Here is a 25294-nt window from a genome sequence, read left to right as displayed (position 1 = left end):
GGCCTGGAATGAGAAGTGGGCGGCACTGCCCCGAGGCACACCTCCGGAAGCTGCTCTCTCGTCTTGGGGCCGGTGCCCAGCGTTGCAGCCTTGGCGTCTCCGAGGCTCCGAGGGCCACTCCCCTGGGCCAGTGCAGGCAGCCTGTGGCCTCTGCTCCCTGCCTGCGGCCTGAGTCCTTTCCCTGGGAGGACACCTGCCCTTGATGACCAGTCCCCAGATCCCTCGTCAGGGAAGGGCCGGCTCACGGGTGCCACAGAACACCGCGGGGGGCTCGTGGCTCGTCCGGCTGCAGACACTGGCGCTGTCCTGGCGCTGGCCGAGCCCTCGGGACCTGACTCACCCCTCAGCTGACCCCCACAGCAGGGCCTTCGCTGGCCCACGCGCCCCACTTCCCGGGAGATCTTGGTTAGCGTTGGTGCTGGGCAGCGGCCGCGTGGCAGCAGCCAATCAAGTCTCGTGCCTGCGCCGCGCCTCTGTGATCAATCGCACGGTTCCTGGTTCCCACGTGCACAGCTCATCTCGGCTTCCTCTCGTCTGTCTGCGGCTCTGAGTCCAGAGCATCCCGGGAGCTGGCCTGGGGTCACTGAGACGGAGACCTCGGGGGAACGGCCCACCACCTGGGGCTAGTGTCCATCTGGGTCACCACGGCGGACGCCCTCCGAGCCGGCCATCCCCAGGGCCTGCCAGCCCGACGTCCCGCTGCCCACGCCTGCGTGTGCCCACGAGAGGAAGCCCCCGCGTGCGCCGCTGTGGCTCCCACGGGGCTCCTGCTGCTGTGGGCGGGGCAGAGGAGGGAACGCGGGAAACCGATGCCACCTGGAAACACAGCTGCTGTTGTGTTTGCCTGAAAACGGGCTCCGCCCTGACCTCACGGCAGCTTAATTAGAAATGACTGAAGAACACCACCTGGTGACGAAAATAATGCCACCCGGGAAATCCTCTCAGTTAAAAACGGGCTTAGCCAGAAGAAGTAGACTGGGGAGTGCTGAGTGACCTGTCCATCTCCCGGAAGAGCAGGTGTCCTGGGTTCAGGCCACGCCCACCCCCGCTGTCACCTCCTCAGAGCTGCCCTTGGCTCACGGTGCCCCCCGCCCCGCCCCCAGCCCAAAGCCACGCCCTCCAGGAGCCCACTTACAGAGTCTGTGAGGGTCTCATGAAATTGGGGCGCTGAGGGGGAGACGTGGCCTGGGCTGCCCCGAGCCAGAGCCCCTGACCCCCCCAGGACGTCTTTGAGGCAGAGGAGGCCTGGCATCTGACCGGCTCGGGGCGGGGGCGTCTGTCTCCCTCTCAGGTCTCCGGGTCCCAGCGCCCACCCGCCATGCCATCTCAGAGCCAGGGTCTCCCTCGCACCGGCTACTTCCCAGCAGCAGGGCCATCCTGGGCACTGTAGGCCTGTGTGCCTCTGGGCCACCCACTGGAGGCCAAGAGTGCCCCACACAGCCCTGACAGGTGCCCCAGGCTGAGAGACCAGGACAGGAGGAGGACGCGGCCGCCATCAGCGCCACACCCAGGCCCATCCGGGTCCTGGTACTGCTCTCTGGGGCCCCTCAGCTGCCGTGGCTCTCGGCCTCACGTCAGTCAGCTTCAGCCACTGCCAGAGCCGCGCCGGCCTCTCTCCCACACTGTGCTGTCCCCGGCTTCCACACCTGAGCCAGCAATAAGCCACTTTTCCCACGCTGACCCACGCCCACAGCCACGGCCAGGTGCTATGGCCATGCCTGACTGTGCAGCCTCCTCCCGGCCGCACGTGCGGGATCTCTCGCGGGATCTCCCTCTCCTGGGCCACTCCTGGGCCCAGCTGCCTTTGCTGCCAGGCTCCTGCAGGGAGCAGAGCTCAGCCGGGACCCTTGGGGAGGCGTGGTGCTTGGACAAGGAGGTTGACGAAGCCGTGGGCCGGTGCTGGGGCAGCCTGGCGGATGGCACTGGGCTTGGGCTTCATTGCTGAGGAGCTGGGACCACCCAGGCCACAGGGCCCCTGGCGACTGGAAGCAGCTGGCCACGTGCGAGACGCTGCTGACCCTCAGCCAGGGGGCTGCCAGCACCGCAGGGCGCTGACCACAGCCCCAGCCAAGACCCCCATTGCCCGAGCCAAACCAGCAGTCAGAGAAGGATCCTGCTGGGTGTCCATGAGGGTCAGGCTGGGTGGGCGAGGGGGCCAGAGAGGGGTCCTGTGCCTTTGTGGAGCCCGCCAGTCCCCAGGCCTTTCCACCGTCGTCGCTCTCTGCCCACCTGCCTGGAGGGCTTCCCAACCCTCCGCCGACAGGGTGGTCCCCACCCCTGGAAGGGCAGCCGGTGCAGGCTCACACGGGCACAGCGCCTGCGCAAAGCCAGGACCAGAGACTGTGTGCTCACTGCCTCCCCAACTCCAGGACCCAGTGCGCTGCTGCCGGCCCCGGATGCCATCTCACTCCACCCATTCGTGCAATGGTGCAGCCAGCAACCGTCCACCCACACGCACATAGATACAGAGATCCGTGCACCCAGCCACACAAACGCGTGTGCACAGAGATCCATGCCTCGCTCCACCCATGCATCCACGCACCCAGGCATCCTCCTGGGTCTCCCCATCCACCCGTCCGCCCCACCCCTGCATTGAAGACCCGGATGTGGTTTACAACATTAACCTCGTCTGTAACCCCCCGGCGACTGCTCTCAGAGGCTGCACGCAGAAAACACAGAGAGACGCTGAGACGTGGGTGCCGAGACTGAGAGCCCTGCCGCTCACGGGGTCAGCACAGACCTTGTCCCGCTGGGGCAGAGCAGCCGCGACGGCCACCAGGAGCCCTGCCTGCCTGTGGCCACTTCCCTTCCTTCTCCTCCGTTCAGGTGGAGTGTGGAGAACCCAGAGCAGCTTCCCCGGTCTTCATGCTGTTTATTTAAAGGCGGCCTCTTCCTCCCCCCGGGACAGAGCTGAGCGGATTCAGCCGTGACCCAGAAGGAGCCACGCCTGCAGAAGACCCAGCCAGGCTGCGGAAGGGTTGGGGTCCATCGGGTAACCGGCCGCTGCTGCCCTGGGTGAGAAGTCCCCCGTCTGTCCGGCTTCCCTGAGCCGTGCGATGCTGGTACTGTAACAACGTGCGATTGTGGGGTACATTAATCACCCACTGCACACACAGGCGATCTTCTGGGGAAGCCTTGCAAACCGCGCCGGGGGGCCCCGTGTCCCAGTTTCATGCCACCGTGCATTGCTGTCGGGGGGCCAGCGTATTCCACCCAGCCCTCAAAGGGACGCCAGCTGGCCCGTGGCAGCTCCTCTGAGTGACACACGCAGGCCGGTGTCACCGACCTCCACACCACATTCGGGGGGCTCTGGGCCACAGCCGTAGCTCACGGAGCAGGACAGCCCAAGCCGAGCGTAAGTGTGGCTCCAAGGTGTGCGGGTGCACGTCAGCGTGTGCACATGCAGAGGCCTGGAGGAAGCTCAGGGAATGAGAAGATAACTACCAGGGCTGGCGCCATGGTGTAGCGGGCAAGGCTGCCGCCTGCAGCTCCGCATCCCATATGGGTGCCGGTTCAAGTCCCGGCTGCTCCACTTCCGATCCAGCTCTCTGCTGTGGCCTGGGAGAGCAGTGGAAGATGGTCCAAGTGCTTGGGCCCTGCACCCATGTGGGAGACCCGGAGGAAGTTCCTGGTTTTGGATCAGCCCAGCTCTGGCCGTTGCGGCCAACTGGGGAGTGAACCAGCGCATAGAAGACCTCTCTCTCTCTCTCTCTCTCTCCCTGTAACTCTGCCTTTCAAATAAATGAAATAAATCTTTAAAAAGAATAAATACTTAAAATGCACCTGTTTATTTGAGAGGCAGAGGAATAGATGCTCCCTTCCGCTGGGGCCGACAGGGTGAGACTAGGGATGGGGGTCCCCGAGCAGCTCTCCCATGTGGGTGGCAGGGACCCAGCTCCTGGGCCACCCGCACAGCCTCCCGGGGTCTGTTTCCGCAGGAGCTGGAGCTAAGAGCACTGTTCGGTGCGTGGCTCCGGCACTGTTTGGGACCCAGCGTCTTCACTGTGGAGCAAACTCCCGCCCAGAGGTCGTGGCTACTGCGCCCCCTCTCCAGCTAAAGGAGGAATGGCTCGTTCTAAAGTCAGGGCAGGAGACAGACCAAGAGGAGCCTGGAACAGCTCAGAGAGCCGGAACGTAAGGAAGCTACAAAGGAAAGAAAAGGAAACCAAAACTGATAGCGACGGCGCCAAAGACACACAGACGCGGCGGGGAGGAGCTCCATGGCCACAACCACAGCGATCGAGCAGCCCTAGGCTCCAGCCCTGGGTCACAGTGGGTCCCCATGGGTCCATGCTGGCACCAATCAATGACAAGACACAGTGGGAGGACAGGCAGAGTCCCGCGCAGGGAGAAGCTCCCCACCCTGCAGTCCAGGCGCCCGGTGGACACGGGTGGTAGCACGTCCTGCAGCCAGGGTGTAGGACGTAGGTAGGACGAGGTCTTGTTCCCGGGGTCTTCCTTCCAAACAGTGACCCAGCGTCATCCCAGCTGAGCTGGCCAGATTTCCCAAAACTGTCGGTCCCTAGGAACCAGGTGGCAACACAGGAGCTTGGGTCCCTGCCGCCCACCCGGGACACCTGGCCACGTTCCTGGCTCCTGACTTCAGCCTGGGCCAGCCCCGGCCGTTGTGGGAATCTGGGGGAGGGAACCAGCAGGTGGAAGACCTGTGTGTGTGTGTGTGTGTGTCGGCCTCCTCCTGGCGGAAGTGACCACGCACAACACAGAGCAACAAGGAGAGGCTGAGGCAGCCGTGCAGAGCCCACGGCAGGCTGACATCCCAGAGAAACACGGTTACTGCGGCCTTGGATCTGGAGGTCGGCCTGGGACCAGGGTCCGGCCTCTGGGCAGGCTGGCCTGCTCACTGGCAGGGTCTGGGGCGGCGCAGGCCACCCCACGGGCGGAGGCTGGGAGCCCGTGTCTGTCTGCGTCTCCACGCACTTGAGGTCGCTCCCTCCTCGTAAGGCCCCCGGGACTCAGTCCAGCCGCCCCACTTCACACCTCCATCCAAGGTGGCCACGGCCAAAGGCCCCACGTCTCAATGCCGTCATCGCGCCACAGTTCCATCGCTCCATGAACTTTAACCTCCTGTCTGAGTGCAGTCCATGCCCTGCCTCTGTCTGCCGTGAGCACCAGGGACAGAGGCGTGGGGAGGTCAGGAGCTCCAGGCTCAGCCTCCGCAGCTGCTGTGTGAACCTGAACTTGACCTACAGTGAGCGTTTACTGTAAAAGGATGGGTCTTGAGGACCCCGTGACTCCCAGGTGTCACTGCGGGGGGATACCCGAGCACGGGGGTCAGGGCCGCAGGGACCCGGCGTGGCCCCCCGCAGGCTCTCTGGAAGGCCTGGGGCTGGCAGGCAGCAGGCTCCCCGCAATCCTGGCCGCGTGGACGGCGTCCATTGTGGGGGCAGCAGGGGACACACAGACAGGCGGGGCTGAGTCCCTGGATCTGCTCACGGCTGACCAGACTCCCGAGTTCCGGCCACCTCCACCGGCTCCGGGGACCTTCCGTGTGGGGGCCCGCGTGTGCGCCATCACACGGATGGAGACTTGCGCTGGGAATCCCTGAGATGAGCTCGGATCTGTGTTCTCCCACAGCACCGCCTTCCCCGTGTGCAGGAGTCGCACACACTCAATCTTTGTGCCTGGTTTATCGTGTGACAGAGACCCGCGTGCCCTAACATGACGCTGTAACGTGTGGCCAGTGCCGACCCCGCTCTGCCCCGGCGCCGGGAAGCGGGAGGCAGACGTTGGCCCTGGAACAGCCATGGCGACACCCACACGTGCCCCACATCCACAGTCACCGAGCCGCTGCTGTACAAAAGCCAGATAAATGGGGCCGGCCGGTCACCAGGGAGACGGCCGCGGAGAGTGGCTGGCCCACGTGGTGCCCCCGGGCGTGCTTGGCTGTGGGCCCCGGCGGGGCCGTGTCCAATCCGGAAGGCAGAAAGGGACAAGACCTGGGGTGTCTCGGTGCCTTGGTGTGGGGGAGGGGGTCCCCTTGAAAGGGCAGAGCTGCCCTGAGCACCCCCACAGACACACAGCCGGACGCCACGGGTCAGGGGCACAATGGCCGTCGCTGGCAGATCCCCGATGGGGAGCAGAGGTTTGGGGGGAGGGTTCACGGCACTCTGGAGGGGGCTCTCCAGCGTCCTTACACCTCCACTCCCCAGGGGGAGAGAATTGCGAGCGCCATGGCAACGGGGATCTGGCTCAGGCCGGCTCTCAGCCCCGCTCACGTGGGGGAGCAGGCACACAGCCGCGTGTGGGCTGAGGGCCTGGGGCTTCGCACACCCAGCACCAGGGAGTCTCATGAAGCCCCCGGCCCCCACCCCATGGAGGGGAAACCCGAGGCTTGGGGAGGTCCCGCAGGCTGTGTAGGGTCACCCAGCAGACAGCCTGAGCGGGGCCCCAGCAGCACCTGCCGCCGGCTCCCCGTGCACACAGCAGCTGCTGGGGTTCCTGTGCACCCGCCTCCCCGCTGGCTGCCCCACAGCCGCGCCCCAGCTGCCCCCTGGCCGGCCTCCCTGCCGCTGCCCCCCACCTGCAGGGCTCTCCTGGGAACCCGGTCTGTGCGGGAAAGCGCCGGCTCCTGCAGGCTGCCCCAGCGCCGCAGCCCGAGGGATTGCTCCGGTTTGTTTTCCATGTCCCCCCAGGATCTAGGTCCCTCTTAGTGGGTGGAGCTCAGCTGTCTCATCCCCTGGACAGCCTGGTGCTGACCTCTGCCAGCACCCGCGCTCGTCCCGGGGTGGGCGGTGTGTGACCGGTTCTTGCTGGTGTTTCTGTCCTCGCTCCATCCACCTGCACGGTCTCCCTCCCCCGCCGATGCCCAGCCTCAGGCTTACGGAATGATGGCTCAGGGCTGTGTGCGGTCCGCAGGCCCGGGGACTCCCACTGGCCGCTCCAGCCGGACTCGGCCATCACAGCTCACATGCCAGGCTTCCACCAGCCCCCCGACTCCGCCTACTGCCCCTCACCAAAATTCACAGCAGCAGCATCTTCGAAACCCTCCAGTCTCTTTGGCCACACTGGCCGAGGAACACAGTCCCCGTGCCCGGTCGGGATGAAGGGAGGGGCCTGGGGCATGCTGACGACTCTGGGCTGCCACTTCTGACCCAGCTCCCTGCTATGGCCTGGGACAGCAGCGGAGGACGGCCCAGTGCTGGGCCCTGCACCCGCGTGGGAGACCCGGGAGAAGCTCCAGGCTCCTGGCTTCGGATGGGCCCAGCTCTGGCTGTTGTGGCCAACTGGGGAGTGAACCATTGGATGGAAGACCTCTCTCTCTCTCTCTCGCTCTCTCTCTCTCTCCACTCTGACCCCTGCACCTGCCTTTCAAGTAAATAAAATAGATCTTTTTTTAAAAGTTCATGGAAATGCATATGAAAAACTCATGCATGGATTTCAGTTTTTCCGCACCATAACAGACTTATCCTTTAGTTGCACTTCCCATAAACGCTGTGAAGTGCGCTTGTGTGATCTGTCACTCATGCGGGGGCGGGACGTATTAGCTTGGCTTTGCAAGAGGCAACGGAAGGACCAGACCCTGCTGGGAGGGGCACTCGCCCCCTCCTTGGTCCACGTCAACCCTGGGCTCGGGGCTCTTCTGGGGAGGAGAGAGCGGGACTCCAGCAGGAAGCGTCTCCCTCCTTTGAAGAGGTGGACACTGAAGAAATTAGCCACAAATGCACAAGAGGCACGGACTGAGTTTCCGGCCCCTGACGCCAGCACCGGTGCCTTTAGAAAGCGCGCCCAGGGCTGGAAGGCACCCAGAATAAATGGGACGCGGCCGTGCTCTTCGGGAGCTTGCACCAAGCAGGAGCTACAGATCTGTGCCATGAGCCAGCAGCCCGGCCCGGGGCTGTGCCGGACCCAGCTGAGCGGCTGTCGCCTGGGTCCTTGGGTCAGCCTGCAGTGGCTCCCACAGTCACCCTGGGCTTCCGGGGTGCAGGAGAAGCTGAGAACAGAGCATCAGCACCCCAACAGGACCACAGCCTTCAGCTGGGCCCGGGGCTAGGGGCCACTGCTCTGGGTGACGGGGAGGAGACCGCTACAGAGCAAGGACTCGCTGGTGAGCGGGGCCAGAGGTCCTGGGCTGGGGCCAGAGGGCCTTCTCCAGGTGGGCCTGCCAGCCCGGCCCTGGGGACACACCGGGACGCTTGCTCCAGCGTCCTCTGTACCTGGGAATGACTTCCTCCTCTCTGCTCACCCTGGGCGGCAGGGAGGGCAGTCCACAGACAGGGTGGGGCTTGGGTTACTGTGCACCTATGTGACCTCGAGGCTCCCCAAGGGGACCAGCTGGGGGCCCTGAAGGGGGGCCAGCCCCCCGCAGGCCGGCACGTGAGCTCACGGTGGGAGTGTATCAGGGGCTAGCCCAGCTCTCCACACCACTGAGCGAGGGCCACCGGGGAGAGTGTCCGGCACACAGAGGTCAGCGGGGCCTCAGCGACCAGGTTAGCATTCCAGCAAGCCACGGCCCGGCTCAGAGGCAGGTGCAAGTGGCTGCAGCCGAGCCTAGCACCCGGTGCCTCCAGGACTCGACCCAGCCCAGGTCTGGAGGCTACAGTGCCAGCCAGCCCTGGAAACAGGTGAACCCAGGGTGTGGCTGGGGAAGGAGGCGCCCACGTCAGCAGGGGGCAGCACCTGTCCTCCCTGGGCGGCCAAGGGGCTTTCCTAGGATTGCCCTGTCAATGAGCTCAGGGCCAAAAGCTCTGCACTGGCCCCCACCCCACACGGGGTCACCCTCACGGACGGAGCCCGGCCCTCGCCCTGACAAGTGCAGGCTCAGAGGGGAAGACGAGAGCCCGGCCGCCCGGTCCTCCCGTCGCGGCCAGGCCCCGGCTGAGGGCTGTGCACGCCGTGCCCTGGGCCCAGTCTCCAAAGATGCTTCCCATCACTGCCGACCCCGCCCGGTCAGTGAAGAAGCCCGGGCTCAGAGGGACTTGGTAAACGGCCCAGGGTCACTCCGAGAGGCAGGGCCGCGGGGTCCCAGGGAAGAGCCCCCCCCGACCCCGGCACCACAGCCCTGGGTCTTCTGGGAAGAGCTGACAGTGACACCTCAGTGGGCCGTAAGTGACGAGATGAGCACGGGAGGAGAAAGGGGGACATTGCTCCTGGAAGAACCACAGAGAGTGGACAGAGAGTCTGCTGCCCGCAGGGTGCAGGGTGCAGGGCAGAGGCCCTGAGAGTGGAGGCCAGGAGGGCCACCAGGAGGGGACAGGAGGCCACCAGGAGGGGACAGGAGGCCGCCCGGGAGGGGACAGGAGGCCACCAGGAGGGGACAGGAGGCCACCAGGAGGGGACAGGAGGCCACCAGGGAGGGGGCAGGAGGCCACTGAGGGAGGGGGCAGGAGGCCAGGGTGAGCCATGCTCACGGGTCATGGGAACTCTTAATGTGCCACCTTTGGAAGTAAAGGGAAAAGCAGGAATGCTACCTGGGAGATCACTCAGGGTACAGGTGTGTCTCCCTGGGGGTCACACAGGGTACAGGTGTGTCTCCCTGGGAGGTCACACAGGGTACAGGTGTGTCTCCCTGGGGGTCACACAGGGTACAGGTGTGTCTCCCTGGGGGTCACACAGGGTACAGGTGTGTCTCCCTGGGGGTCACACAGGGTACAGGTGTGTCTCCCTGGGAGGTCACTCAGGGTACAGGTGCGTCACCCTGGGAGGTCACTCAGGGTACAGGTGTGTCTCCCTGGGAAGTCACACAGGGTACAGGTGTGTCTCCCTGGGGGTCACTCAGGGTACAGACGTGTCTCCCTGGGGGCCACTCAGGGTACAGGTGTGTCACCTGAGAGGTCACTCAGGGTACAGGTGTGTCTCCCTGGGGGTCACACAGAGTACAGGTGTGTCTCCCTGGGAGGTCACTCAGGGTACAGGTATGTCTCCCTGGGGGTCACACAGGGTACAGGTGTGTCTCCCTGGGGGTCACACAGGGTACAGGTGTGTCTCCCTGGGGGTCACACAGGGTACAGGTGTGTCTCCCTGGGAGGTCACACAGGGTACAGGTGTGTCTCCCTGGGGGTCACTCAGGGTACAGGTGTGTCTCCCTGGGGGTCACACAGGGTACAGGTGCGTCACCCTGGGAGGTCACACAGAGTACAGGTATGTCTCCCTGGGGGTCACACAGAGTACAGGTGTGTCTCCCTGGGAGGTCACTCAGGGTACAGGTGTGTCTCCCTGGGGGTCACACAGGGTACAGGTGTGTCTCCCTGGGGGTCACACAGGGTACAGGTGTGTCTCCCTGGGAGGTCACTCAGGGTACAGGTATGTCTCCCTGGGGGTCACACAGGGTACAGGTGTGTCTCCCTGGGGGTCACACAGGGTACAGGTATGTCTCCCTGGGGGTCACACAGGGTACAGGTGTGTCTCCCTGGGAGGTCACTCAGGGTACAGGTATGTCTCCCTGGGGGTCACACAGGGTACAGGTGTGTCTCCCTGGGAGGTCACTCAGGGTACAGGTATGTCTCCCTGGGGGTCACACAGGGTACAGGTGTGTCTCCCTGGGGGTCACACAGGGTACAGGTGTGTCTCCCTGGGGGTCACACAGGGTACAGGTGTGTCTCCCTGGGAGGTCACTCAGGGTACAGGTGCGGCACCCTGGGAGGTCACTCAGGGTACAGGTGTGTCACCTGGGAGGTCACACAGGGTCCAAGTGTGTCACCCTGGGAGGTCACGCAGGGTACAGGTGCGTCACCCTGGGAGGTCACTCAGGATACAGGTGTGTCACCCTGGGGGTCACTCAGGGTCCAGGTGTCTCACCCTGGGGGTCACTCAGGTACAGGTGTGTCTCCCTGGGGTCACTCAGGGTCCAGATGTGTCACCTGGAGCTCACGCAGGGCACGGGAAAGCCACTGGAATGGACTGAGAGAGCAGGAGAGCCCGGACCGGTCAGCTCCGGAAAGGCAGGACGTGGGTGCGGCCGGCCGGGCCCGCCCTCTGCACCAGCAGGTCCTCTCAGTCCACGGAACGGCCCGGCCACTCCGCCTCGCGAGGCCTGGACAGCTGCTGCCGTGTCAGCTTAGCCGTCCGTCACTCCCAATCCAGGCAACAGCCTCATGGAGCAACCATTTTTTTTTTTTTATTAAAAAACAAAGCAAAGCAAAACAAAAAAACAATGCCGGAGCCCGCTGCTGTGGACACGGCCGTTTGCTCCTCCTGCCCAAGCCAGCTCCTCTCTGCGGGTGACTCCAGCGCTGCAGCCTGGTGTGCAGAGGGCGGGGCAGGCCTCGCGCTGGCCCCGGGGGGAGTGTGGCCACGCCGTGAGTGCCGCATGGTTTCCGGTTCGTCCCCAAATGCATCTAAGCCCTTCCCGGAATGGGCATTCAGCCGGCGGTTAAGACACTTGTGTCCCAGGTCCCACATCTGCTTCGGGGTCTGAGCTCCATAACCCCAGCCCACCCACCCCCCCACCCCCGCCAAGGCACGCCCTGGGAGGCCAAGTCCCTGGGTTCCTGCCACCCACTGGGGGGACCCGGATGGAGTGCCTGGCTTCTGGCTCTGGCCTGGCCTGGAGCAGACCAGCGGATGGGAGTTGCTCTCTGTCTCTCTGTCTCCCTGTCTCTCTCTCTCTAACTGTTCCGCTCCCCCGGCCTCCGCGCTCTCGGCCTAGTTCCGGGTTTGGTGCCCTTCCAGCAAAGCCCTGCGATTCCATTAGCGGCCCTGAACTCAGAGATCTAGGTCACTTCTTTCCTTTTAATTTTCTGCTATAAATGACAGCCCATTAGTAAGCTGACAAGAAAGTCAGAGAAGCTACAGGCAAAGTCAAAAGTGGTCTGGTTCCTCGGACACGTAAAGCCGTATTATGAAGAAAGCACGAGGTTAAAGACATTGACTCCGAAAAAGCTTGTGAGATATGCAGCAAAGGGACACGTCCTCCTTTTTTGTTGTTAAGTTTACTTATTTATTTTGAAAGTCAGAGTTACAGAGAGGCAGAGAGAGAGGGAGAGAGAGAGAGAGAGAGAGAGAGGTCTTCCATCTGCTGTCCACTCTGAACTGGGCCGGGACGAAGCCAGGAGCCAGGAGCTTCTTCCGGGTCTCCCACGCAGGTGCAGGGGCCCAAGGACCTGGGCCATCTTCCACTGCTTTCCCAGGCCACAGCAGAGAGCTGGATCGGAAGTGGAGCAGCTGGGACTCAAACCGGCGCCCATATGGGATGCCGACCACCCCGGGCGGCTATGCCGCAACGCCAGCCCCTCCTGTCCTCTTCACAAAGGAGCTAGTAAGAGTCAGCAATGAGATATTTTAAATAGCATCGAGGCGAAAGAGACGCATCTCTGGGGAAACACTACCTGCCCTCCAACAGAGGTGCCCCGACTCACTTATAAACACAGAGCTGGAAATCAAAACAACTCACTTCCCTCGCGAGATGGGGAGAAATAGGATCCAGACTCTCGTGCTGTGCAAAGTGCAGCACAGGGGCTTCTCACTGTACGGTGTGGGAGCAAAGTCGCCTGCAGGCCCCTCAGCGAGCTCACAACCCCACGTGCGCCTTCCACGGTGCACGCAGAGAGTAAAGCACCCACGTTCACCCCCAGGCTTCCTCCCAGGAGCCAGAGCCGAGGGGCAGCAGTGGCTTGGGCTTCCGGTGCTGTTGCCGGGGAGACGCACGGTTCCCCTGGGGGAGCTGGCTTGCGACACAGGCGCACACACGTGGCTGCGGGAGAGGCCAGGGCAGGGCTGGCTCCACCTTCTGACCTGCTTGGGACTTTGGCTCTTCCGGTACGTTGTTGAAAAGGTTTACAACCGGCAGTAACTTCGTAATCACGCAATCGGTAAAAGGAGCCAGGCTGAGCGAGCGTGCACGGATCACAGCGCCCGGAGCGCCCGGGAGTCCCCTCCCTGTCACCAGAGCGAGGGCATGGCCCGACATCGGCTTTTGAGCTCGGCTGGTCTTCCCACGGAGCCGGGCATGGGGTGTCCACCAAAGCTTGCTCAGGGGTGCAGAGACGCCGACCCGCCAGCTCACCTGGCTCTGTCCCACGACACGGCCACGTCTACGGCGCGCCCTGCTTGTCTGACGGATTCTTTTCAGAAGAGGTGGCCCAGGAAGGATCCGGATTCTTTTCAGGAGCATCGTGCAAACCGCTGGTTAGATCTCAAACAGAACAGGCAGGGCGATGACCACTGACCTGGTGTGCAGGCCAGGCTGAGGCAGGAGCAGAAGGAGACTTCGTGCCAACCCGCTCTGTCCACACTGCACAGACCCACGCCTCCTCCTGGGCGCCGCCTGGGAGCTTCCCCCAGCGGCTCCCTCCCTGCCTGCTCACTGTAGCTCGGCTCTTTCTGGCTGCCAGCAAGAGACCCAATGTGGGCATCAGCCAGCACGGGCTCCCCACACCCACACACGGCCCCGGTCCTGCTTCCCGGCTCAGCTCCTCCACCCTCAGCTCCGCGACACCTCGCTCGGTGCAGCCGCTGCGGCACTCCGCGCTCCACGTGCAGGAAGCGCCCGTGCGCGCACTGGAAGGCACCAGACGAAGCTGCAGCCAGGGCCGGGCCTGCTCCCACTCCGGGAAGCCAGGGGCCTCCAGAGCCGGCTTCGCCTCCCTTCCCCCTTCCGGTCAGCTCCCTCATGACCGCCAGGCACAGTCACCAAGTTCCCAGAAGGCTGACTCCGTCCCAGGCTCCCCGGCCCACGGGCAGGGCCAGTCAACTTCTTGCATTTGTACCGATTCCACATCTCCAGTGGCCAGGCCAGGGAGCTTAGGATGCCCACTAGGGGACCCGCGGGCCATGTGGTGGACACAGAAGGGCGGCGGCTCCAGGATGAAGGTGCAAGGCTGGAGCCAGAGCAAGGCCACAGCCCGGGAGAAGAGGCCTGGAAGGAGGCATCGGCCCCCAGAAGGAAGACCCCACAGCCCCCCGCTGTGCACCTGCGTGGGCTGGGGGAGTCCTGTGGGTCACGTGACAGGGCTCAGGGGCACCCTGGTGGTGGCTCACACGTGCTGATGCCACGTTTCTCAGTGTCTGGGGGTGGGGGGGACAGAGCAAGGCGCTGGCCAGCCTCTTGCCGACCCCCAGGCTGGGTTTGGCACCATCGGCTCCTCTGCACCGCCGGCCCTCAGGAGCCAGCGCAGGCCTCACTGGTGCCCAGCTCACAGCCAGCAGGCCATGGCTCGTCTCCACTTCCGTCATCAGCCAAGCCCACCCCTCCTGCTGGCTCTACTTCCCTGGCTCATCCCCGCCCACTCCACCCCCAGGAACAGAGAGGGTTGCAGCCGCCCCCCCAGCTCCTGCCCCTTCAGTGGGACCCCTGACAGCCGGACCTGGGGCCGCCCCCGTGCAGGCTCCTATGTGCAGCCCCCACACAGAGCTCCTGCTGTCTCCCCAGCCCTCCCTGACCCTACGGCCCCTCTGGCCCCTCTGGCCCCTCTGGCCACTCCCTCCCTCCACCCCAGCCACGCCAGGGCCCACACCAGGCTGTGTCTTCCCTCGGTGACACCCAGGGACCCGTTCCTCAGCCCCACCGGGTCCTTCCCCAGGGAACCTGGGCCGGTACAGTCCGAGCCTCGCATCCCACACTGCACCTGGGCTGTGTTTCCCCTCGGCCCCATCCAGTCTCTCCGCTCCACCAAGACGCCAGCTCCTCTGGCCCGGGATCTGTGTGCTTTGCTCCCTCTGCACCGCAGGGCTGGGAACAGCCCCCAGCCCCCAGCCAGGAGTCAGGGAAGCCGGGGTCCCTGGTCGGGGTAACCCCAGCTGCCTGGCTGACTGCCCCATCTGTCTCCCAAGTCGGGCAGGGCACACACTCGGCTGCGGGTGACGCCCCTACAGCGCCATGCCCAGCCTGGGCACTGGCCTCTCCCAGGGGCTTCTGAGAGGCGAGAGGACAGCAAGGGAGCCGAAGCCGCGAGGCACCTGCTGGCGGGGAGAGCTCCATGCTGGCTGCGGTTTTCTGGGGACACAGGATCAGAGCTGCCCATCTCCCCAGCCCCCAGGCCCGGGGCTGCCCCCTTGGCAGGCACACCTGCTCATAGAGCAATCTCAGCCCCCCCCCCCTTCATCCTGTGAACCCCAGGTGACCGCCAAGAGCGCTCCCTGCACACGGGCCCTGCCCCGCACAGCAGGAGTCGCTGAAGCCCGCGACTGCCCACCAGGTGGAGGCCGGTGGGGGGGGGGGGGAGGCAGTGACCACTTGGGGCGGCCCTGAGGGGCCGGCTCGGGTCAGGAAGTGGCAGGGGGATGCCCTGGGGAAGAAGCCGCAGCCCCTTCGCAGACCGCGCGGGGGAGGGCGGGGGGGCGGTGGTGCCGGGGCTCTGACCCCCACGGCAGCCCCTCCTGGAGCCGTGCCCCAGGTTTCCCGCACTCCCCAGGGCGAGGGGCCGCAGCCGGCCCCAGAGATAAGGCTGCGTCCGGCTTCCTGGACGCGGACCCACGCGAAGGCGCTCATGCGCTTCCTAGACACAGCGCGGGAGGGGCAGGCCGCCCGCCGGGAGGCCCGGGCTTGGCAGAGCGGCCCCGCCCCGCACCCTCTCACGCTCAGCTTGGTGACTGCGGGCCGCGCACCGACCACCGACCACCACCGACCTCCGACCCACTGCGGGGGCACATGGCCAGTGCCCGAGCGCCGCGGGCGACACGGACGTCCGTCCCGCCCCGAGGGCGCTTAGAGCCGGGCTGCGGGGGCTGGGGTCCGCGGGAAGCGAGGGGGCGACCTAAACCGGGGAGGGAGGGGGAGGGAGGGGGAGGGAGGGGAGGAGGGACGGAGAGGAGAGGCGGGAGGGGGAGGGGAGCGGCGGGGGCGCGCGGGCGGAGCCGAGCCGCGGCGCCGCTCCCGGGAGGCGCAGGGCGGGCTCTGGTTGGCTGCGGGCCCCGGCCCCGCACCGCCCCGCGCCGCCCCGCCCCCACCGCGCCCCGCCCCCGCCCTGCCCGCGGCGCGGCGAGAAAGTAGAGTGAGAAAGTGGAGCGGGGCGCTCGGCCAGCATGGGCTCCGGCTCCTCCAGCTACCGGCCCAAGGCCATCTACCTGGACATCGATGGACGCATCCAAAAGGTAGCCCCCTCCCCGCGCGGGCCGCCCCGGGCCCCGCCGTGTGCCCGCTGCGGCCTCCGCGCGGGCCCCGTGCGGGCAGGTGTTCCCGCACGCCCTGCGAGGGCCCGCGCCTTGTCCCGTCACGGGCCCGTAGGAGCGGCCTGAGATTTCCGGAGGACGGACCCCTCCTCCAAGCCGACCTCCGGCCCCAGGCAGCGCCGCGGGACAGCCCCTGACCCGGTCCGCGGGCGGGGTCCGAGCGCGCGGGGGCCTGGCAGATGCGGGATGCGCGGGGGCTGCGTGCTTGCTCCTGTCCCCGCGGGTGTCCGAGGTCTGCGTGACGCGGGGCCCGCAGGCCCCCTTGGTGGAGACGGCGCCGTCCAGATGTCCAGTGTCCGGGTCAGGCCCTCTTTGTTCGCGGCTCTCCCCGTTCTAAGCCTCAGGGGTCCCTGGACCCTCCTGGCCAGCGGAGAGGAACTGTGAGAGAGCCGGCCTGGAGTGTGTGCGTGGTGGTGGTGGTGGGGGTTCTCTCCTCAGCTCCCCGACCGTCCCGGACCCCCGGGGCCTTCTCCGCTGGGCAGGTGCGCGGGCTGGGGCACTCCCTGTGCGCCCTAGGCCAGCTGTGGCAGCAAACGGCCCTCACCCCTGGCCGGTCCCCGTCTGGAGCCTCAGAAAGGCAAAGGCAGCCCCTCCCCCACAGTAGAACCAGGCAACTTCCAGGGCCGGTGATGTTGTCAGCGCTGGGGCAGGCAGAGGGAAGAGCCAGGCCCCCGGCTCCCAGCAGCAGCCTCCCTTCTCCCAGGGAAGGAGCAGCACAGCCCCGACTCCCTGCCCCAGCGAGCAGGCACGCACACATGCACACACACACACATGCGTGTGCAACGCCAACATGCATGTGTGCTCGCTTTCTCTACCCCGCCAGCGAGAATCTGTGGGAGGATCTGCCACTGGGCCTTTTAGAGCGGCAAGATAAGAGGCCGTGGCCAGAGGGGCGGCAGCGGGGGCCTCCTCGGAACTTCCAGGCCTGCTTGGCGGTGGTTGGAAGAGGAGCAGGTGCACGGGCGAGGAGCTGAGGCCTGCCGCCGGCGGCTGGGCGCTCGGTGAGGCTTCGTAGTTCTGCACAGTTGAGATGGGGAACGCAGCCTGCGGCCGGGGAGCCGGGACAGGCTGCGCCCTGGGAGGGGCAGGTCTGGTGCCGAGTGCGGGCGCCCCACCTCTGTTCTGCCGCCCCGTGGGCTATCTCAGAGGGGATGGTAAGTCGGCCTCAGGGGCCGTGGTGGGAGCAGGTGAGCGGCGGGTCTGCGGAAGGCAGGGGCCTGGGTCTCCCCTCTCTCGGTGGTGTGCGATTCCGTCCCCAGCTGCTCAGTTGCCCTGAGCCCCCGGGGAGCAGCCCTGGGGAGCGCAGGAGCGGGACCCTGACCAGCTGCACATCCAGCAGCGCCCTGGCTGGCGCGCCTGGCCGGGCACTTCCTTCCCCTGCAGTCCCAGACGCCGGGTGAACTCAGAGGCTCCGGCAGGCGGCCGTCCTCTGCGTCCCCTCTCCCGGCTAAAACCCGCGTTTCTCCCAAGGAGAGGTGGGGCGGCGTGTGGGGGCCAAGCCTGTGGCTCCTGCTTTGTCCCCGGAACCGGCTTCTACCAGGAAGGAGCTGAGGGAGGTGGGGGAGGGGGTCGGAAGTGGCCTGAACAGGAGAGCGTGCCTGCTGACTCCCCTGTCCCCGTGACCCCGGAGGCGTCACTCCCAGGGCTCTGAGCAGCCGGCCACTCCTGCTGTACTTTTATTTATTGATTTTTCTTTAACGACGAAAACTCCAGACACAGCAGGTGCCGCATCCCCAGCCCAGAGTCCACAGTGGGGACCAGCGCCGGGAGTGGGGGCTGGGTCTGTGCCGAGGACACGGAGTTGGGGGGGGTGGCGTCTGAGCCGGCAGTGCGGGCAGGACCCCGAAGTAGCCATAGGCTCCCGTCCTGGAATCATGCAGACTGAGGGCTCCTGCCTCTGGTCACTCAGCTATGTGCCTGCTGTTGTAGGCACTACATGGGATGAGGCTCGGCCAACCAGCTGCCATGTGTCCACCGAGTGTGTCCGGGGCCACCAAGAACACCCCCCCTTGGCCGGGTGCCCATGCTAAGCACAGTCTTGGGGGGACACTGCAGGGCCTGGGCAGGTGAGCAGAGCCCATGGCACCCCCACGCGTGGGGCCGGGTCAGCAGCTCCCCTCCTCTGAGAAGGGCTGCTTTGTGGGGGAGGACCCTGTGTGCAGCCTGGGGTGGGGGTGGGGCCCATTGGCGTGGCCTGGGCCAGGAGCTGCCCAGTGGGCAGAGGGTGGCCCCACCTGGCCAGCAGTGTCTCCCTCCTGACCCCCGTGGGGCCGGGCCCTTCAGGACTTCCAGGACAGGTTCTGTGTTCTTTGTCCAGCTCCCCTGGCCTGGGGGCGGGGCAGGGACCGAGGAGCCGTGGCCTCAGCCCCTGGCTTTCTCCCGCATGGACAGAGGGAGTCCTCACCCCAGGACGGCGCTCAGGCGGCTTGAGGGTCTCCTGAGGCGGGAGAGTGGCTGTCGGGCTTGGGTTTGGTGAGGAGCCACATCTGGGCCAGAGCCTCTGCTGTCGCGGCGCCGGGTCTGGGGGCCCCGTCTGGGACGGTGCACCCCCCTCAGCCACTCTCCGGGCTGCTGAGCTTCGCAGCTGGGACCCAGGTCTGGGATGCGAACTGGTGCTGTGGTCCTGGCCTGACCGGGACCGAGCAAGGCCAGAGGGAGGAGCAGTCCGCAGGGGCGCGTCCCTGGCTCTCGGAGGGTTCTCTCCACGGCTGCAACCCGCCCACGGTGGCTCCACCCAGCGGGAGCCCAGGGCCTTGTGCCCACTCCCCTGCCCAGTCTTGCCCTGTTGCTCCCTGGGATCCAGGTCAGCCTGTGGTCCCCACCCCCTGCCCTCTCCTCCCCTCTTTGGCCCAGGCCCTCCCACTGCACCCCGGCCGTGGGCCATATGGCTCCCCCTACCCGGCGGCAGTGGTCTCTGGCTCCAGGCCCTGGGGACCTTGTTCCCCACTTCCTCTTTTGTGTCCCCCCCGCCCAGCTGCCCTGCTCCCTTCTGCTGTCCCAAGAATGCACACGCCGTGGCCTTGTCCTCGTGGCCAGCACGGGGCCTGAGTCCCGCCTGAGCTCACGGTGCCGTCCCCCCTCCTGTCCCTCTCCCGACCTAGGAACGTGTGCACCTGCCGCCTGCCGGTCTCCACTCACCTGTGCAGGTGCGTCCTCTGTCCACTCCCTCGTCACTGCCGAGTGGACGGCGGCTCTCTCGGCTGCCCTCAGCAGGCCCGGCACGGTCCGGTGTCTTGCTGTGACGTGTTTCTGACTGACGGTCTTTGTGTAGCTGTGGAAATGGTGACACACGGTCACTGAAGCGAGGGAGCAGGAGGGGAGGGCCCTGCACTCGCATACCAGGTCCTGGTGGAGCAGGGGGCGCCGATGGCCGGCTAGGGATGGCGCCGCCGTCTGTGCCCGGGTCAGCGCTGAGCTGGGAACATTCCAGAGAGCGTCTCCACCAAGCTGCCAGCCACCGAGGCCTGCCTGCCCGCGTGGCACGGCAGGGGCTGGCTGAGAAGGGACTCCGCTCTAGTCCGAGCGCGGACGAAAAGTTGGGTAGCAGCCGGCCTCCCCCTCCTCCCATCCTGGAGCCCAGGGGCCACTTAGGGGAGACGTTTCCACCGTCCCCAGGCCGGGGAGGGGATGACCCAGAGCAGAGATGTCACAGGCTGGACACAGGGTCAGCTCTGTGCGTGAGGCCCACGCAGCGCCCAGGGGTTCCTGGTGCCGGGAGCCTGTGTGTCCTCAGAAAAGCGTCTGGGTGGTGGCGCCCCGGGGGTGAGCGTGCAGCTCATGTGTGTGCAGGGCAGTGGGCACGTGGGGAGGCTCGGCGAGGCCTCCCGGCTCCGGACACGTCTGCACCCCTTGGCCCGTCCGTCGGAGGCCCTGGCTGTGGCAGGTGCCGTCCTGCCGCTTGGCTCTGTTCGGCGGCCGTGTGCCAGAACAGCCAGAGAGGCAAGGCTGGGGGTCCGAAGCCCCGGGGTCCTGCTGCCTGGGGCCTGGCAGAGGCGGCCCCTGTTGGAAACAGTCAGGGAGGCCTGGGGTCTCAGCAGGCCACCTCGTGGCCTCAGAAACGCGGGCAGCTCTGGTGGCGGGAGACGGGCAAGGGTGCGGAGTTCGGCGCGCAGCACAGAGGGACCGACAGGCACAGGAGAGGCAGGGCAGGGATGCAGTGGGAGGCCGAGGGCGGGGCCAGCAGCAGGGCCGCCTTGGGCAGCAGCCAGACAGCCCAGCAGCGGGGGCTCAGCCTGCGTCCTGTTGCAGCTCCGATGCCCGGGGCTGCCAGGTGTGCCCACCGCCTCTCCCAGCGTGAGCAGCGCTCCCCGACACCCCCCAGGCTCCTGCTCCTGTGGCTGCAGGTGGCCGGTGAGCTGCACTCCTGGGGACTTAGCGAGGTCCTTGGCCAGGAGGACTGGGGGAGTCCCCAGAGCCTCTCAGGCATCACCTGGACTAGACATCCTGCCCGGACAGCCCGACCCGGGCATGGAGCTGTCGCCCTGCAAGGCTCCCGGCTCGCCAGCGGCCCCGGGCTCCCGGGCTGTGGGCCCTGTTTCCCGTCTGCACCTCTGCTTCCCAGGGAGCCCCGGGGAGCGGCTGCAGGTGCCGTGGGAGTGTGGAAGGCACAGGCGAGTGGCCGTGACGCTGTCCCAATGTGGCCGCCCTGGGTCCTTGTGCACCCCCAGCGTGCTGAGCGGGGCTCTGTGCTGTGAACAGACTGTGTCTTGCTCACCGGCGCGGAACAGGGCGACTCCCTGGCCCTCCTGGGGTTGTGAACGCTCAGCTGTTTCCCTGCTGGTTTCCCCGTCGGCAGTGGGTTCCTCGCGGCGCCTTCTCCCCTCTCCCTGGTTGCAGCCGCGTTGACCAGTGACAGTGCCGCGTCCGTGACCCTGACCCCGGACACTGGAGCTGTGACGCCGTGGTCGAGAGCACGACCCCCGGTCAGTCTGGCTGCCCTTGAACCAGCAGTTGTGTGGCCCTCGAGTTCCCCTGTCTCAGCTGGGGAGGAGGGAGCATCCATCTCACAGGGTTTGGGAGATGGAATGCATTCATTTATTTAAAAGCGATTTATTTATTTGAAAGGCAGAGTTAGGGAGAGAGAGGTTTTCCATCCTCTGGTTCACTCCCCAAATGCCCAGAGCTGGGCTGATCCGAAGCCAGGAGCCAGGAGCTTCCTCCGGTCTCCCTCACAGGTGCAGGGGTCCAAGCACTTGGGCCATCTTCCACTGCTTTCCCAGGCCACAGCAGAGAGCTGGATGGGAAGTGGAGTGGCCGGGACTTGAACCGGTGCCCATATGGCCCTTAACCCCAACACAGGCCCCTGACTGCATGCCTGTTAGCCAGGCCGGCAGGCAGCAGGTGCAGGGCAAACATCGTTATCGTCTGTATCGTCTGTTATTGATCCACGCTGTGGGCTCATGTAGCCAAATCCTGTGCCTGGCTGGGAGACGCGGCCCTGTGCCCTGGGCTGAGTGGCCCAGCAGTGTCCTGCCGTCCCTCCCAGGTTGGGCCCACCTGTGACACCACACATCGCACATACCACACGTGATACACACACCACACATAACACACATCACACGTGGTACACCACACCACACATCGCACACACCACACATGATACACCACACCACACAATCACATACACTACATGTCGTACACCACACCACACATCACACGTGGTACACCACACCACACATCGCACACACCACACCACACCACACCACACATCGCACACACCATGTGACACCACACATCACATACACCGCACATGATACACCACACATCACACACACCACATGTGATACACCACACCACACATAACACACACCACACATCACACACACCATGTGACACCACACATCGCACACACCACACGTGGTACACCACACCACACGTGGTACACCACACCACACGTGGTACACCACACCACACATCACACACACCACACGTGATACACCACACATCACACACACCACATGTGATACACCACACCACACATCGCACACATCCACCATACCCCTCGCACACCACACACAGTATACCATACCACACATGGCACATATCATACACAGATCCCACACACAGCACATGTGACAGCACATGTCACACACCACACACATCATACACATGTGACACATGTATCACACGATCCACATAGCCCACACACATCACTTGCAGTATACCATAGCACACATCACACACATACCACATCCATCACTCACATACCACATGTGATACCACACTCTGCACACACATGACACCCTACACATCACACACCACAGGGATCACACACACATCACATGTGATGGCACATGTCTAACACATGTGACACACCACACCCCAAACCCCACACACAGCACATGACAAACCACACCACACGTCATATGCCACACACATCACCATGTATGACATACCACACATGTCACACACATAGCACATACAGCACACACAGCACACCTGCAAACACCACACATGAGGCAAGGGTAGCGGACCAGCAGCCGGGGCTGGCAGGGACAGGAGGAGGTGCTGCCGTGACAGAGAGGCCGGTCCTCCCCCGCTGCCCCTTACACGTTGTCACATGTTGGGGTCCCTGGTGACGGAGCCCACGGCCCACCCAGACGGTGACGCTGTTTCTCCCCAGGGGTCTCCCGCCCAGCCCCTCCCCTCCCAGGGCCTCCCCGGGGGTCTCCTGGGAGCAGGTGCAGGAGCAGCCGCCACGCTCTGGTCCCCTCCCGGCCTGGGGTCTCTGACTCAGCCCCAGTCGTGTCGTGAGCCCGTGGCTGCGTCCTCAGACGGGTGGGCCAGGGAGCCCGCGACCACCCCAGGGGCCCCCGGACGCTTCTCCACCTCCTCCCCTCTGGGCACCAGACTCGGCTTCTGGCTCCAGCCAGAAATAGCAGGTTGAGGGGGAGGCCTCTGCTCGGGGCCAGGCTGTGTGACACAGGTGCCTCGTGTCATGGGATGCCGGCAGCACAGTGCCCGTGTCACGCGTGACACACGCCCCAGACACGGCACCACTGAGCAGATACCCCAATCTGTAGCAGCCGCTTCCGCCTGCCTCCGGTGGCCGCTCCTGCCTGGGCAAGGACAGGGAGGGCCGGGAGGGTGACTGGAGGCACCGCCGTGGGCACGGCCCCACCTGCACCGACGCCAGGGCCTGTCGCCGGCACCCAGACCTCCCCTGGGCCAGCAGAGCCAGGCTCCATTTTCCTAATGAGATTCCAGAGCAGGAAAAGGCAGAGGGTGGCGCCAGGGACACAGACGCCCCCTCGGGCTCTGCAGCTCCAGGCCCCTCCCTCCCCACCCCTGCCGCCACCGAGTCCTGCCCCTGACCGCTGCTGCCCGTTGAATGTGTCTCCCAGATCCGGCCGCCTCCCAGCCCCCGTCCCTGTGCGCGTGGTTTCCCGGGAGAGACGTCACAGCCGGACACAAGGTCGTCCTGGGGGCGGGTGGGCCTCGGCCACAGGGGAAGTGGGGACCAGGCAGCGGCGTGGGGCGCGTCCCTGAGCCGGGGCGGGCGGGGGCAGGGCAGCTCTGCCCACACCTGAGCCCCTAGATTGTGACGCTTGGAGGGCTGGTCTGGCACTTAGGGGGCGGCCCTGGGCTGCCCGTCCTCTCCCACGCTGCCCAAAGGCCAGAGTGACCAGCCTGTTCCCCGCTGCTCGTGAGGTCCCTACGGGGCCTCTGGCCCAGCCTCGCCCATGCTGCCCGACACTGCACCGGCTGCAGCCTCGCCCTCACCGTGAGTGACCTGTCCAGCCTGTGGCATCGCTCCATGCTCCGCCCTCCCAGGAGGCCCAGGAGTGCAAAGCCACTGCCAGTGGGGGAGGGGTGGGCTGCTCCAGCTGGGCGGTTCCTGTTCACTGGCCCCACCACCCCAGCCCCAGCCCCTCTGGCTAACCGGGACCCAGGGGCGAGCCGGGCGCTCCTGAGAAGGCGTTGGCAGCCACAGGACAAACTGCCCAGCTGCCGGGCGGCTGTGCTGCCCAGTGCAGAGCCGTGAAATCCCAGGGAGGGCGCGGGGTGCCATGGGGGGCGGGAGGCAGAGGAAGGGGGCGGCCACCACCTCTCGGGCACCTTCCCGACTGCTCCGCTCACAGAAGCCGCGGCTTGGGGGCTCATGCAGGTCTCCACCCCAGCAGGTGTCTGCCAGGACCTCACAGAGCTGGCACTTCCCTGGGGTCCCTGTGACCCCCCCCACGCAGCCCACGGGAACCTGCAGAACATCGGTTTCTGCCCCCCAGCGGCCCAGTGCACAGCCCTGCCCCCGTGCCTCTCCCACTTGGGGGTGAAGATGCTGCTCGCTTAAACAGCCTGGGACTCCCTGCTCTGAGTTGGGGTAGGGGAGTTGGGGCTGCAGCCCATGGTCCCCCAGCACCTCTCCCTCCCCCGCCCTGGGGTCCCAAGGGAGGGGCCGTCGCTCCCCACATAGCAGAGACAGTGATGGGAGCGGCGGCTGTGCCCTGGCTCGGTGGCCGCCACACAGAGGCCCCAGACCCATGCCTGAGGAGCCCGTCCAGCACCCGTCTTGTCCCCCGGCTTCCTCGATTGTTTTCAGTCCTTGGGATCCGTTGTTCGTAACAGCGGAGACTGACCCCAGACGCCAAAACAGAGGAAACAGCAAAGAGAGGAGCTGGGAGCGGACAGCCGTGGTGGTGACGGAGCGTGCCGGCGGTTCCGAGGGCCCAGGGGCCGGCGGGGTAATGAGCCCCGAGAGCCTGAGCCAGGGAGGGGCCGGGGGCGCCGGACAGCCCCGGCGCGGCTGAGACCCCTGCCCGGCCATGCAGAGCGGTCACCCCCCAGCCCAGGCCACAGCAGCAGTTCCGGGGGCCGGGGGTGCCCTGCAGTCTCGAGGGGTCCTCTCTCTACTCCGCCCCCGCTGGCCCCTCCTCACGCTTGCCCGGCTTCAGACCCCCTCCCCACGCCAGCCTCTGAGCGCAGATGTCAAGGGTGTATCTGTTCCGTGGCCTCTGTCCCCCACGGTCACCAACGGCGAGGCTCTCACAGCGGAAGTGGCCCCTCCCCATTCCGGAGGATCAAAACCCAAGTCAGGGGCCTGGGCCGGGGTGCGGAGGCTGCTGGCCGCTCCTGGCTTGTGGCCACCTCACTGCCATCTTGGAGGGCAGCGCGCCCAGATCTCCCCCCTCCCGCCGCCGCCGCCCGGTTCCATCTTCTGTGTGTCAGATTCTCTGCCTCTTTTTTTTCTTTTTTTTTTTTTAATGCTTATTTATTTATTTATTTGGCAGAG

The 25294-nt window shown here is 65.6% G+C and overlaps 1 protein-coding gene across 1 annotated transcript in view; it reads left to right on the top strand.

The window, feature by feature from the left end:
• The first annotated feature begins 15904 nt into the window (after positions 1-15904).
• PDE9A (phosphodiesterase 9A) overlaps positions 15905-25294 on the top strand; it is an 81338-nt gene continuing 71948 nt past the window's right edge. The window contains exon 1 of the mRNA XM_062175137.1: positions 15905-15987. Coding sequence (XP_062031121.1) covers positions 15919-15987 — 69 coding nt within the window. The 5' untranslated portion in view covers positions 15905-15918. The remainder of the gene's footprint in view (positions 15988-25294) is intronic.

The sequence above is a fragment of the Lepus europaeus genome, chromosome 2, assembly GCF_033115175.1.
Source record: "Lepus europaeus isolate LE1 chromosome 2, mLepTim1.pri, whole genome shotgun sequence".
In the NCBI taxonomy this organism is placed as follows: Eukaryota; Metazoa; Chordata; class Mammalia; order Lagomorpha; family Leporidae; genus Lepus; species Lepus europaeus.
Note: the sequence above shows the minus strand (reverse complement) of the source record. Positions and strands in the feature narration are given on the sequence as shown.